At 37.4% G+C, this 13,657-nt stretch overlaps 1 protein-coding gene across 1 annotated transcript in view; it reads right to left on the minus strand.

The window, feature by feature from the left end:
* Mlip (muscular LMNA interacting protein) overlaps nucleotides 1-2,601 on the minus strand; it is a 124,100-nt gene extending 121,499 nt beyond the window's left edge. Inside the window, exon 1 of the mRNA XM_071613926.1 lies at nucleotides 2,557-2,601. Coding sequence (XP_071470027.1) covers nucleotides 2,557-2,601 — 45 coding nt within the window. The remainder of the gene's footprint in view (nucleotides 1-2,556) is intronic.
* Between the last annotated feature and the right edge of the window lie 11,056 nt (nucleotides 2,602-13,657).

A 13,657-nucleotide genomic window follows, 5' to 3' on the forward strand; every position in this document is an offset into this window, starting at 1 on the left:
CTGATACAGTGGTAACTATTTGAGAGAATTCTCTGAGGTTATAACATGGTACATGAGGGTTTAATCATTAGAAGAATGGTGATTTGGATGATTATGGAGTCTAAACTTCAGTCCTGAGAAAAATATGGGAGAAGAAGGGCACAGAGCTTATAAAGGTCAAGAAACTGTGAGGCAAGAAGGTCAACAAGGCCATCTTTGTGAAAAGAAAAGCTGCACTGGGTGATAGCACCATCAGGCAGACAGACTGACAGCACAGCAGCACAATCTTGGATAAGTGTGACACTGGGGTCAGAAGTGTCCCCAAAACAGAATACATGGAACACTAGATTATTCATTAAAGACATTCTTTTGGAGCATGAAATCAAACAAGGAGGACTGAATATCCTTCTAATAGGTTTCACCCACATTCTAGATAGGCCAAGTGAAATAACCTGGATCATTGGTTATACGGTATAACTTCCTGCTAACTAGAATACCTATGCCTTGTAGAAACAACGTATATTCCTTAAGGTGTATAAAGCAGACAGACAAACCCTTCTGAAACAATTTTCATTTTTCAACATTCCTTTCTGCCTTTATTCCCTTATTACCGTCATGTCCCAATTCCTAGGTGGCAGCTCCTCATCAGAAGCAGTAAATCACTACTTTCCTTTGTAAAAAGGAACATCAAATCCCTTGTGAGGCTTAGGGACCCCCCCCCCCCCCCCCCCCCCGCCCAGGCTGATCAGCAATTCGCAATACTGTGGACTTGTTAGATGTTAATTTATGGGAAGGTTTCTTTACATGACTAATCTTATCAATATCCTGATGGAATGGAGAGTGGTTTGGGTAAGTAAATCACCAAGTATAGCTCAAATAACCCATCTTGAATTTCATTTGAGCACAAAATAAAAGTAAACCTTTGGGAAGAAGAGGTGAAACTATGAACTTGCCCTGAGGTTTTGCAGATAGACCTCACCTTCTCACATGATACCCATCAGCCTGTTTTAGGTCTATCCAAATGAAACTTAAATAGTGATATGTGAAAGGCTTCCATATGAGCATCCCATGCTTCAAAATACATACAACCATCATAAAAAGGAGCTTGACCTTCTAAAATACACACGATGATGAAAATTTACTTTTTCAAATGGCTTGCACAAGCATAAAATTTAAAATACAAATAGAGTACCACAATTGACATATCACAAACTGTATACTTTTTAAAGGTTGATGGCTATAATCTTAGTGAATAATACAGAAATGAAATATGAATGAAAACTGATGCTTCAAAGAATAAGGTGAGCTTTTATTACAATACCTTCAAAGAAATTTCTAAACAGAGCCACATGCTGAGATTGGAGGCGACTGAATAGAAGCAAAATTATTTCCTTCTACCTTACTGTTATATTTTCTTACAGAAACATCCATGTCCTATGAACAATTTCTGGGCCAGTGTAGGAAAATGATTTTTTACTTTAGTTGAACTAATATATGATGTCATTCCAGAAAACATAAAAATAGAAAATATAATAGGACTAAAGACTTATTCATCTTCCCGGATTACTGTTGGGGAGTTAAAAGATCAGGGATAAATTCCCATGCACACATATATATCCTTAGAAGAATTATCATCAAAATGGCAATTGTTTGTTATTACTTTTAAGCTAATGGTACAAAATTAGCATGGGGCTCTTTCCGGAACCTTTGCTTGGCATCCTCTCATCTTAACAAAAATCAAATATGCATTTGTAAAGAATTTCAGATGGAAAAGAATTTGAAAGTACACTAACCACGCTATGCAATAATCAGATGAAGAACCACATGTTAGCTAGTAGACTTTTGAATCCCTTGTTCAGGAAAGAAAAAAATATGTATATTTGCTATTTACTGCACACTGTGTGGCCAAGTTCCAATGGAGCCCCAAAATGAATTGCTATGGTGATCATTTTCCTCATAAAGCAAAAACAGATGCAAGTTAATAGCACTGCACTTGTTAATTGGCAATTAACACTTTCCGTTGCCAATGCTGTTTAATCATCTTAGTTCCTATCATAGGGAAACTATTTTAGTATTAGAAACAAGTACTGAAAGGATTAAAATATTTTCCTAAATATGCTTTGAAATGCTCACTATCTCTAAAACTGACACCTTCTCACCAGACAGCCCTATAATTTGAAAAATTGTTTTCACCAATGCCACGCAGGCTAACTGCTCCTTTGCTCAGATTCAGGCTGTAATGCCTCCCTTCCCAAATTTCCCTGAAAGTTCTCATCCTTCCAATGTTGACATCCGCACTCACACATGGCCACCAGCCCCTTACTGAGAAGAGGCAGTATGAGGTATGTTAGCATTAACATGATGCCCAAGGCAGTCCTGAGTATTGTCTTTGCCCAATGAGCAGTTTTACCTTCAGCAGTTCATCCTTTAACTGTAGATAGCATTTCATTTTGCTATACAGACAAATCTATCAACACCCGGATAGCTCTCCCTCACACCCTCTTGCAGCAAACGCCAGGAACACAGTGCGCTGCTTTTAAAAGTTATTAAAAGCATGAAGCAAAGGCTTCCTTTTACCTGGGGTGTGGTCTGAATGCTCCCTGCTAAGATGCACGAGTTCATTTGGAAGTAATTGTTCCCGCAGTCACTCAGAAGCCCCTGTTCTGGAAGCATTGATTCATCACATAAGAGACTGAGCAAACCAATGACTGAGGTGGGAAGAGAGCCTGTTACTAAAACAACACACACACACACACTCACATAGAAAAAAAGGGAATTTTAAAAAGAGGTAAAGCAGAATCCTCCCTGAATTGAATTTTTTTTTTTTTTTCCGATCCAAAGACCAGATTTATGCTTTGACAATTCTTTAGATTTGGAACTTCATGAGAGGTCATACTGGCATCAGTAGAAGTAAAAAAAAAAAAAATACCACCTATATGTGTTTGCCCTCTTTTCTTGTCATGCATGTTTCCAATTATATATTCTGTGAAGGAAAAGAGAAGCCAGATTGTGCAGGAATGAGAAGCTGACTAAAGGGCTCTAGCATCTGCCAATCTCAGTGATCAGTTGGTCAGACTCACAAAGAACATTTAGAGGTACAAATAGGTGCAAACACTGTGCTAAATAAAGAACTAGAAAGCACAGTGATATTTCAAAGAATCAATAAGTTCAATTATCAGCCCTTGGTGTATAAAGTGCAGGCAATGATATAGAGCATCTGTGGTGACTGAAGTTTTGCTGTTAACAAAATTAGCTCTAAAATAAACCTTGGAATCAAATAGTTGTCAAAACAAAAATTTCATTCCAAAGTTCCTGGAAGACAGCGAGTATCTTGACTGCAGACAGACAAATCTCAAAATTTCACACGTGAAATTGATTGCAGTCATCGGTTTTCAGTATTTCTATTTTCTCCAAGTATTGATTTTTTTCCTAATCTGTTCTATCTATATTGGGTTTTGACAGTGAAAAATACGGTGTCAAAAGGACTAGGTATAGACCAAAGGCTATGGAGGAATGAAGATTATACTTTAGAGAGCTAGATTGTGCCTTGTAACATTTTTCACAGTTACTAAAGGCCTGGATTTATGAAAACATTTTGAGTAAAATAATTTCAAGTAATTATATTAACAAATGGGAGAAACAATTCCAAATAACATAGTACTTCTTGACATACAAGTGACCTAAGTTTCTGAATATAAGTGCTATTTTATATCATTAAACAAATTATATGTCTTCTTCTTCTAAGTCCTGTATATTTATGGATGCCCCAAACAAAAAAGAATCTAATATCTTCCTGTTCTCAAAAACCTTACAATCCTATTGAGAATTACAAACGGTATACAAATAACAGAGATAAAAAGTGGTGGGGGGACAAAAGCCTATGATACAGTTCTCAAACTTTACTGCACACATAAACCAACCTAGGAGCCCAACCTGGGAACTTTTTGAAGTGTGAATTCTGCTTGATAAAACCTGGGGTGGGGCCTCAGATTCTGCATTTTTGACAAATTCCCAGGTGACACCCTACCGCTGGTTTGTGACATTTGACTGGAGGAATTTTAAAGGGCAGAGAGATTGCAGCCACCTGGAGTGGAGTAATTGGAGAAGGTGGCACTTAGGCAGCACTTAGAAGGACAGGGGAATGGTGACAGATGAAGGCAGGTTAGAATAGCACTTTCTCCATTCAAGCAGAGAGAAATGCTGCGGTGAAAGCATCTATCTGAACAGCAAGAGCACTAAGTAGCAGGTGTAGTTGTAAAGCACAGGACTCTGGGGTCAGATCATTCACTGACTGTGGGAGCTCAGACAAGTTATGAACCTCTCAAAGAATCAGCCCTCTCACCTGTGCAACGTGGATAAGAATAGTATTTATTTCACAGGATTCTTGTAAGGATTGCAATTAGATCCAGCATGAGGAACCCATATCTCCAGATCAGGCAAATATATCATGTATGTTACTTTGGTTAGTGGTATTGTTTTTCAATTTGAAAAGTAAGATGAATGAGAATAAAAACAAATAAAACTAGAAAAGTAGGTTAAATCTAGATCATCAAAAATCTTGAATTAAGATTTTTAACTTTATTCAGTGAGGAATAGGAATGAAGTTAGATGATAGATATCTAGATAGAGAGAGAAATAAAAAAAAACAAAAAGGGCACCATCAGTAAGTCATAGAAACCATTCTTATCATGAAGTTCTAGAGTGTGCCTCCCTGAGGGAAGGTTGCAGTCCAGTCAGTCCTTCTTCAAAAGTTCTGTTTTAGTCAGCTTTTTCGCCACTCTGATTAAAAGACCCAACCAAGAAAAAATTGTAGAGGAGGAAAAATTTATTTGTGGGCTCATGGTTCCAGAGGTCTCGGTCCATAGAAAGCCAGCTCCATTCCTCAGGGCTTGAGATGAGGCAGAACATCATGGCAGAAGAGTGAGGCAGAGGAAAGCAGCTCACATGATGACCAGGAAGCAGAGAGAGAGAGAGACTCCACTCACCAGATACAAATTTATACCCCATAGCCATGCCCCCAATCCCCACCTCCTCCAGCCACTCTTCCCTCCACCACTCTCCCACAACGATGTCCTGCCTCACTTAGAGCCCCTAGGAATGGAGCCCGCCTTCTACTGACTTAAGGCCTCTGAAACCATGAGCCTGCAAATAAACTTTTCTTCCTCTATGATTGTGCTGGTTGGGTCTTTTTGTCACATTGACGAAAAAGCTGACTGATCTGGTCAGATCTTTTAGTCATAGCAGCAAAAAAGCTGACTAAAACAGGTTCTGTTTAAGTAGATTCAAATAATGGTGATGCTCTTCTCCCTCGTCTGTCTGCTCTTCCCCCTCTAATCTTTTCTTTCTCTCATTCTCTCCCCTAAACATATAGGAATTTAGGGAGCTGCAGTTGTAGCTCAGTGGTAGTGCCCTTGCCTCAGCACTACATAAAAATAAATAAATAAAATGAAAGTATGTGTTCATCTATAACTAAAACAATTTTAAAAACATATCGCAATATTTAGGCAAACTGGCACAACCAAATTTAGAAGAAAACATAACCTTTCTTTTTGCCCTACTCAAATTCTACCTTGAATTCCTTTACGGCATGAAAACCAATTAAATTACTCCCTTATTTTGATATTTTTATCTATTTTTATCAATCTTTTTGGCAACTTTTTCTTTCCTTTGTTTAAAAACACAGCTAATAATTTTTGGTGTTATAGAATAGCATAATGATAGAGACTCTAATTTTTACTTAAAATAAAAACATAATGGTCATTTATTTTTCCATATGAATTTCATGATTGCTTTATCTATTTCTACAAGAAATGCCATTTGGGATTTTAGGGTAACCTATGAAATGTGAATAAACAGTTAAATTCCATAACAGTATATATGGTTAAATTTCCTTAATTTGATAACTAAGAAAGCATGCTTGTTCTTAGGAATAAACTCTCAAGTGAGCAATTAAAAAAGCATGATGTATACAAAATAATCTCTCAAATGGTTTAATGTAGATGTATATGTGAGTTTAGACACACAAGACAGTAGAGGAAGGGAAGAAAGAAATGGAAATCATAAAACAATCTGCTAAAATGCTAAAGATGGATAGGTTTAGGTAAAGAGTATATGAAAATTCTCAGCACAATTCATGCAACTTAGCTGTACTTTTTATTTCAAAATAAAAAGCTAAAAAGAGAAAAAAAAAAAAAAAACATAATGGTGGCACCTCATAACACCATGGGTTAGCCCTCTGGTTGGTAACTACATATAGCTTCAGAGAGCATATGTATGTAGGGTAATTTCTCTAGGATCCATTCTCATTTATGTAGAAAGTGTTGGCACCTGGTGAAACCAATCCTGGTCTTGGATGATAAAGGCAATATAATTTACTTGGGGGCAGGGAGAAGGGTAGCATCTCTGTATCAATTACAAACACCATTCTATGCAAGAAGTGTTAACAAGGGTATCTTCAAGACCCTAAACATTTTATAAACACAGTGTTGTAATGGTCTCTTTCCCACTGCTCTGGTGAATAATCTTCGAAAAGAAAGTAAAGTGTGTTGAAGTTTTCAATAAACAAATACAATCCAAAATTCCTTCTAAAGTCTGGCATTATTGATGGTGGAAGTAGGCATCTTTCACCCTTCTTACTAAACAGACATTACTGTAAGATCTTCAAGACAAAAAGCTCTTAAGATATTGCTTTTAAAATGCATAATATAGAACAAATAATCTCTCTTCCTGACATGGGAAACAAAAGTTTGAGGAAAAAAATAGATGGCGCCTTAATAAGATTGTCAAGAAGTATGTGATTGAAGAGATCCAGCTGCCAAGGTTATTTGTATGGCCATTTGTCTACTCCAAGGCCTCGTGTTTGATAACAGAAGGGAACAGAAGTATAATTTACTTGTTTTCATATACATCTGTTGAATGTTAGACACTATCCTACAAAATGGCTTATAGTCTCATGACTGAGCCACCATCACAAGTGATACCCGCAGTGGGTGAAGTTAGAAGAGGGTAAAAGGTGATAGAGGCTGTGTGAGGAAGTGGTCTCAGGCTGTCCCCAGAGATGTTTCATTCTTAGCTTCAGCACTCCTGGTCCCATGTTTGGTGACTATAATTAAGACAATTATTCTGTTTCAGCCCTGGGTGGTTTTATTTTCTCCCTTGGGAGATAGTAAGCACCAGGAGTTTGGATCTCTGCCTCCTAGGTAATAGATCACTCCAAGGGCCCCAATCAGGCTTGTCCCAATTTGCAGACTCAGATCTGTGTGCATAATATTTAAAGTGAATCCTGACATCTCATCAAAGGTGAGTGAGATTCCATCATAGAATTAGTTTGCCTTCATTTTGTTTGGACATCTGGATTGCTTCTACCTCAGTTATTACAGCTTGTAGTTTCTATTATCCTTGGGAAATACCCACCTTATTAAAATCAACAGTCCTAGCCTTCCTTGGTTAATAAGAAACTGTCAATTAAATCTAACGTGTAAGCATTTCACATATTCAGATAGAAGAAATGGACATGATTAGATATTCAGAAGAAATGAACAAACCGTACATATGATAGAATTTGAAAGAGGAACAGAGATATTGTTAAAAAACATTTATCCATACAGAAGATGTGGTTCAGTCTGCCCTTCTTTGCTTGGCTTCTGATCATTTCCTCTTGGTCCTCAGCCTATCCACTGGACAGCTTTCTATGCTTTATGACCCTAGATCCTAAGCTTTGAAATAGCCCAACAGTCATTTCTTGGGTAATTCCATTCAGTTCCTTAGCTTTAAATAGCTTTGAGAAGCCAATAAGTTCCAACTTATTTCTCAGCCTGGATGGTTTCACATATCACTAACATCTTGAGTTGGTTATCTCATAGATGTTTGAAAATCATTTTGTCTAAAGCTGAATTAGTTTCATTTCTCCTAAAACTTTTCCATAACCCCCCAAATCTTCCCTACCTCAGTACATAGGGTCTACTTATTTCTTCCTATTTCTACCTGAAAATAGGTACTATTACTAGTTGTTTGGGCAGAAATCATAGGTTTATATTTATTATACTGATTTTTCTTGATTTCTTAGAAAGCCCCCATGAATATATCAGTACATCCTGTTGGCTCTCCTTTCAAAATAAATCCAGAAAATGAATGTATCTTGCTACTAACATCCTAGTAGCAGGACCAATCATTATCTCCCTCCTGAATCACTGCCCCTAAATGGTCTCCCACTTCCACATTTCCTCCTACAGTGGATGCTCTGACAAACCATCCCTCTCATTCTCTGCTGGCTGAAGGACTGACCCCCCAGCTGCTGGGAATGCTGAGGGCTGCTCAGCTGCCAGCCCTGTCCAGGAGTTCCTCTCAGTTGAACCAAGCTGGTTGTCAAAAGCCACTCCCCTCCTCAGAGACACCTGTATAAAGGCTGGCACCCTCACTAGAGTTTGGAGCCACTCTGAAGGGCAATCCCAGTTTCAGAGTTCCTCACGAAGTCAGTTAGGCTTCGAGACAACATGCTATTCCCATTTCTCCCTCTTGCCTCGGTCCCTTCTCCCACAGGTATTACTCCCATGAGCACTCTCTAGTAAACAGCCTGCCTGTCAATCTCCATCTCAGATCAGCAATGTTACCTCTTCCACAGGATCACAAGATCAAGCCTTTTAAAACGTAAGTCAGGCTATGTCACTTCTCTAGGCAGTAGCCTCCAGTGTCTTCCCTTGTCACCCAGAATATGAGCCAAAGTCTTTTTTTTGTTGTTGTTTATTCCTTTTAGTTACACATGAAAGTAGAATCCATTTTTATACAATTTTACAAGCATGCAATATATTTATTCTAGTTAGGACCCCAGTCTTGTGGATGTACATGATGTGGAGATTCACACTGGTGTATTCACATAAATACATAGGAAATTTATGTCAGATTCATTCCACTAGCCATAGTCTTTATAATGGCCTACAGCCCAACATGATCTGATTCCTACCACTCTCTTCCTCACTTCCAGCCACAATGACCTTTATGCATTCCTAGAACATGCTAATCCCACTTGCTGGCATGTTCTTCTCTGGCTTGTTTCTTCATTTCCTCATGTATCTGCTCAAATGTCATGATGACCATAAAGCATCCCTTACCACCCTATTTAAATTACAACCCCAATCCCTTGCCATTGCCAACCCTCTCTATACCTCTTAGCACATATTTCTCTCCAGAGCATTTACTGATGTGTGTTTATGATCTGATTCCCTTCCTTGGATTTTAAGCTTCATGAAGTCGTGGATTTGGTTTTCATTACTGCTATTTTTGTGGCATTTAGAGTAGTTTGTGGCATATATAGGTAATCAATAAATATTTGTCCAATCAACCAATGACTGAGAGTGATTTCTTTATTTGTGGACATTTCTTAAACATATTTTATTCCAATGAAAATGGTAAACTTTGAATTGACTATCCAGAAGAAAACAGAATCGTCCTAATCTCAGTTCTCAGTACAACTGGAACAGTATAACTGAATCCCACAGATACTTACTGAGTGCCAAAGACATAGGGTTTAAATAAAGTATTGGATAAGAAGTAACTGCAATCAGCTCCCACTCTACCACTCTTACATGCAAATATATCTAGAAAGAGACAATAGTGCTCAGTACCATAGGATGTCAGAAGCAGACAAAATAGGTCTTGGTTATAGATTTTCCACCAAATAACAAATGATATTCGAGTGAGTCTCAATTTTTCAGGGCACTTTTTTTCATTAAATGAGTTTTAGGTCACTATTATTCAATGTGCTCTCCTTAGAATACCAGTCTTACAAGAGGAATAGTGAGAAAGTGTTTCTTGGCCAAATTAATGTAGTAGCTGGTACATTCCAAATCCTGTTTAGAGGAGTGTCCCAGGAAAGAAGCTTTTAAAACTTTGCTTAGCCCATAATTTCCCATATTTATTTGACAACAGAACCCATTGCCTGCACAATATACACCATCATCCCACTCACAGTTTGAACTGCTGAATTGGACAGTCCATAACGTCTCCTTTCTACCATGATATTTAATGAATGCATGAAAAGAAGGTAGTTTGGAGAAAGAGACATTCTACAAAATTACTAAATGAAATTCTATACATGTCCTGGTTAGACAGAGTGCACAGTGAGACAGATACAGATCAGCACATTTTTCTCTGCATTTTCAAGAAGAGGGAGAGGTGGCACATTATTTCAACAATAAAGCCAGTTGTGCCAGCAGTAGTTTTTGTACACCACAGTCAGCAGCACAGGAATATGAATTGAAAGAATGGATGATGAATTAATTGGATGATCTGGAAATACATTCAAAGAGAGGCAAATAAGGTATATGGAAAATGGTCAGAAGTAAAGCATGTCATTTAATGGAAACGCTCAGAGATTCTACAGTGAATCATTTCTATATGCATCATAAGGGAACCTTAAATTTTGACACACAATATAATTTATGAAATCTTGTTATTAAGTGGATAGAATGAAGCTAGCATCTTTGAGGTAGCACCATAATTCTATGAGAGAACTGACAATACAATATTTATTTTCAATATGACTTTGGTATAATCTGATTTTTTTATTTAAAATAAAAGAGGAAGCAACAGCAACTTTTTTATGTTCCTAGTATATTACCATATGAAGAATGCTTGTAGAAGTTTTCATCATATTTCACAGAAAACATTTTATCTCTATTACCCAGTTTTACTCAAGATGTAAACTGTGTTCAAAAGTGTTATTAAAACAGCTCAAATAGTAAAAAGTTTGACTGATTATTTTTAAAAACTCTAGCAAGCCTTGGTGGCTCATACCTCTAATCCCAGCGATGAGTGAGGCTGAAGCAAGAGGATCACAAGTTTGAGGCCAGCCTAGGCAATTTAATGAGACCCAAAATTAAAAATGAAAGGGTTGGAGATATCGCTCAGTGGTAGAGGGGCCCCTGTGTTAAATCCCAATTATGATGAACAGAAAAAAATAGCTCTAAGTTCTTTACATTCAGGCTCTTGTCACCAAGATGACTCATGAATCTCCACAGCTTACAGAATAGCATGTCACAGAAAAGAACACAGATCACCAATGTTTTGTCATTTGAGTCACATCTTGACTTCCAGAAGCAATCACATGAGAAGGAACAAGCTACACAGGAGTGCAAAGATGTGTTTATCAAGAACAGACTACTACTAATACATATATTGTACTTGATGTTAATTTATCATTTCTTTTCATTCACATTTTATTGAAATATGTGGCTTTCAGCAGAATTAATAGAGGCAAATATCAGGAAGCCAATTTTGTCTTTGGGTACTCAGTCTTGAAGGAAAGAATAAGAGAGCAATAAAAAGAGTAGAGTCTAAAACCACTTACAGTGTAGTGGACTCCATGAGCTTCAGATCCAATACTACTGGTTGACATATCATGACTGTGCCCTCTAGTCATTTAAGGCTGATTCTTTCTTTTTTTAACTTTATTTTACTCATTTATTTTTTTATGTGGTGCTGACCCAGTTCCTCACATGTGCTAGGCAAGCGCTCTACCACTGAGCCACAACCCCAGCCCTATAGGCTGATTCTTAATCTCTCTGAACTTCATTTATTAACGACCACAGAAATATATCAAATTGGAACACTCTTGAGAGTGAAAGGGGGCACTCTTAGTAATCATCCTAGGATAACAGGCATGAAATGATATTATACTGAGCAAACCAAGACATAATCAACCATACTTATTTGCAATACTGAAATATCTCAGTACTATTGTAAAGGTCAAAATTGCATGATATAATATGCTATATGAGAAATCTGATACATGCTTGTGTTCAATACCAGTAATTTCCCCCTGCTTATCATGGAAATTGGGTGCCAGTTACAGATTGGGAGGTATGAGGGACTTATTGTATTGTCTTTTATAAAGTGAGACAAGATGATGACTGATATTCTACTTCCTCTGCTTGGAATGTTTTCCTATAACTTTTCTCACTTGTTAATCCCTCATCACTTCCCTCAGCTCTCAGACATTCAGATTCTGAGGTGAATATTTTGATTGAAGCATGAAAATAACAAGATAAAACACACAGCATGCTTTATAAAACCTCAAGAAGGCTTCTTTGACTCCACAAGTCAGGTACAGCCTCCTGGGTGCTCTCACTCAGCACCTTTTGCTTCCACACTGTATTTGATATCCTAATATTATATGATTAAATAACAAATTCTTTAACTCCACAATTGAGACATAAGCACCAGAATGACAGGAAATTTCTCTGTTTTATTTTCTTCTGTGCCCCCAGTATAGTGCCTGTTGCACCAGTGGTCGGTTAATACATATTTATTAAATAAATGAATGATTGCACACATTTACACTAGATGTTGGTGGGATTTACAGAGAATAAGAAGGATTTCTGTTTCAAGATGTTCAGTATTAGGGGAGCAGGAGAGATGGGAGGGAAAAGGGGCAATCGTAAACTGAAATCAATTTCCATGTATGTCTGAGTTTATCAGGATGAACCTAAGTATTAAATATAATCATAAAGACCTAATTATAAAAAAAGAAGAAGTTCAGTGACAGGATCTTTAGATAAATGAGAGTCTACATTATTTTCACTCTGAAGACATAGATCAGAAAAACAGCAACCCACACCGAAAACCAGAGCTCTGGACGTTTCAGGAATGTGTGAAATGAACCAGCTTCAAAAGGTTGTATGAAGGGTCTGGTGCCTGAAGAAAGATGGGAAAAGTGTCTCTGCTCTAGATCATGCCTCCCGCCCTTGGCAGCCACTGTCTCTAACCTGGCCACCTCAAACACTTAACCTACTCATCTGAAAACAGATTTTATCCTACATATAATACAGTTAAATACCATTTAGTGAGTTTTATGTGACACTGCTCTTGATACTTAATATATCACCTTTGTATTTCTCACACGCCAGCAAGAGAGTTATATGTCTATTAGGCAAGGAAGAAAAATGAGTCTCAAGAAGATTAAATAACATGCTGAACCAGCACATGATGCAATTAGGTTTGAATTTAGGTCTGCTTGGCTAGAACCCAGGTTTGTGTTGCCTCTTATTTGCTCCTAGCTTCTGCCAGCCTTATCTTAGACATACTCATTTATAGAAACAGGATAAGAAAGATGGTAGCATTGGATATGTTACAATGCAGTAGCCAACAAGGATTTTGTTTTAACACAGTTGCTACTCAGGACACTTGAGCTCCAATGAACACTTTTCTCAAGATTCCAGTATTCAAAATATAGTTTTATGCCATCATTTTTCTACCTTTTAGAGCTGTTATTCTGTCTCTGTCAGTCCTAACCATGAAAGCAATGCAGGGTTATTTTGGAACAAAACTTTTAAATGCAAATGGGATAAAACCAAAAGATAAAATTGAATCGTCTCTGATATAAGTGCCAAAGCTACACACCTTTCAATGTGGGTAGTCCAACATGGGCAAAGGGAAATATTGTTGAATGATTGTATGAGGTTATCATAAGTAGTTAGTAAGCAAAACTTATCTTAAAAATATCTGAGGTAATGTGTGAGCTCTAAATTAATGTTTGATACTATCAACTTATTAATTCTACCAATGGAAATTATAGCATTCAGGGTCAGAATCAGGTTCAAATCATAAATCAAGATACTAACTGATGACCCTTGTGAGTTAATTAAGTGCCATGAACTTAATTTATAAAATGGGCATAATAAAA

The sequence above is a fragment of the Marmota flaviventris genome, chromosome 6 (genome assembly GCF_047511675.1).
Source record: "Marmota flaviventris isolate mMarFla1 chromosome 6, mMarFla1.hap1, whole genome shotgun sequence".
Classification (NCBI taxonomy): domain Eukaryota; kingdom Metazoa; phylum Chordata; class Mammalia; order Rodentia; family Sciuridae; genus Marmota; species Marmota flaviventris.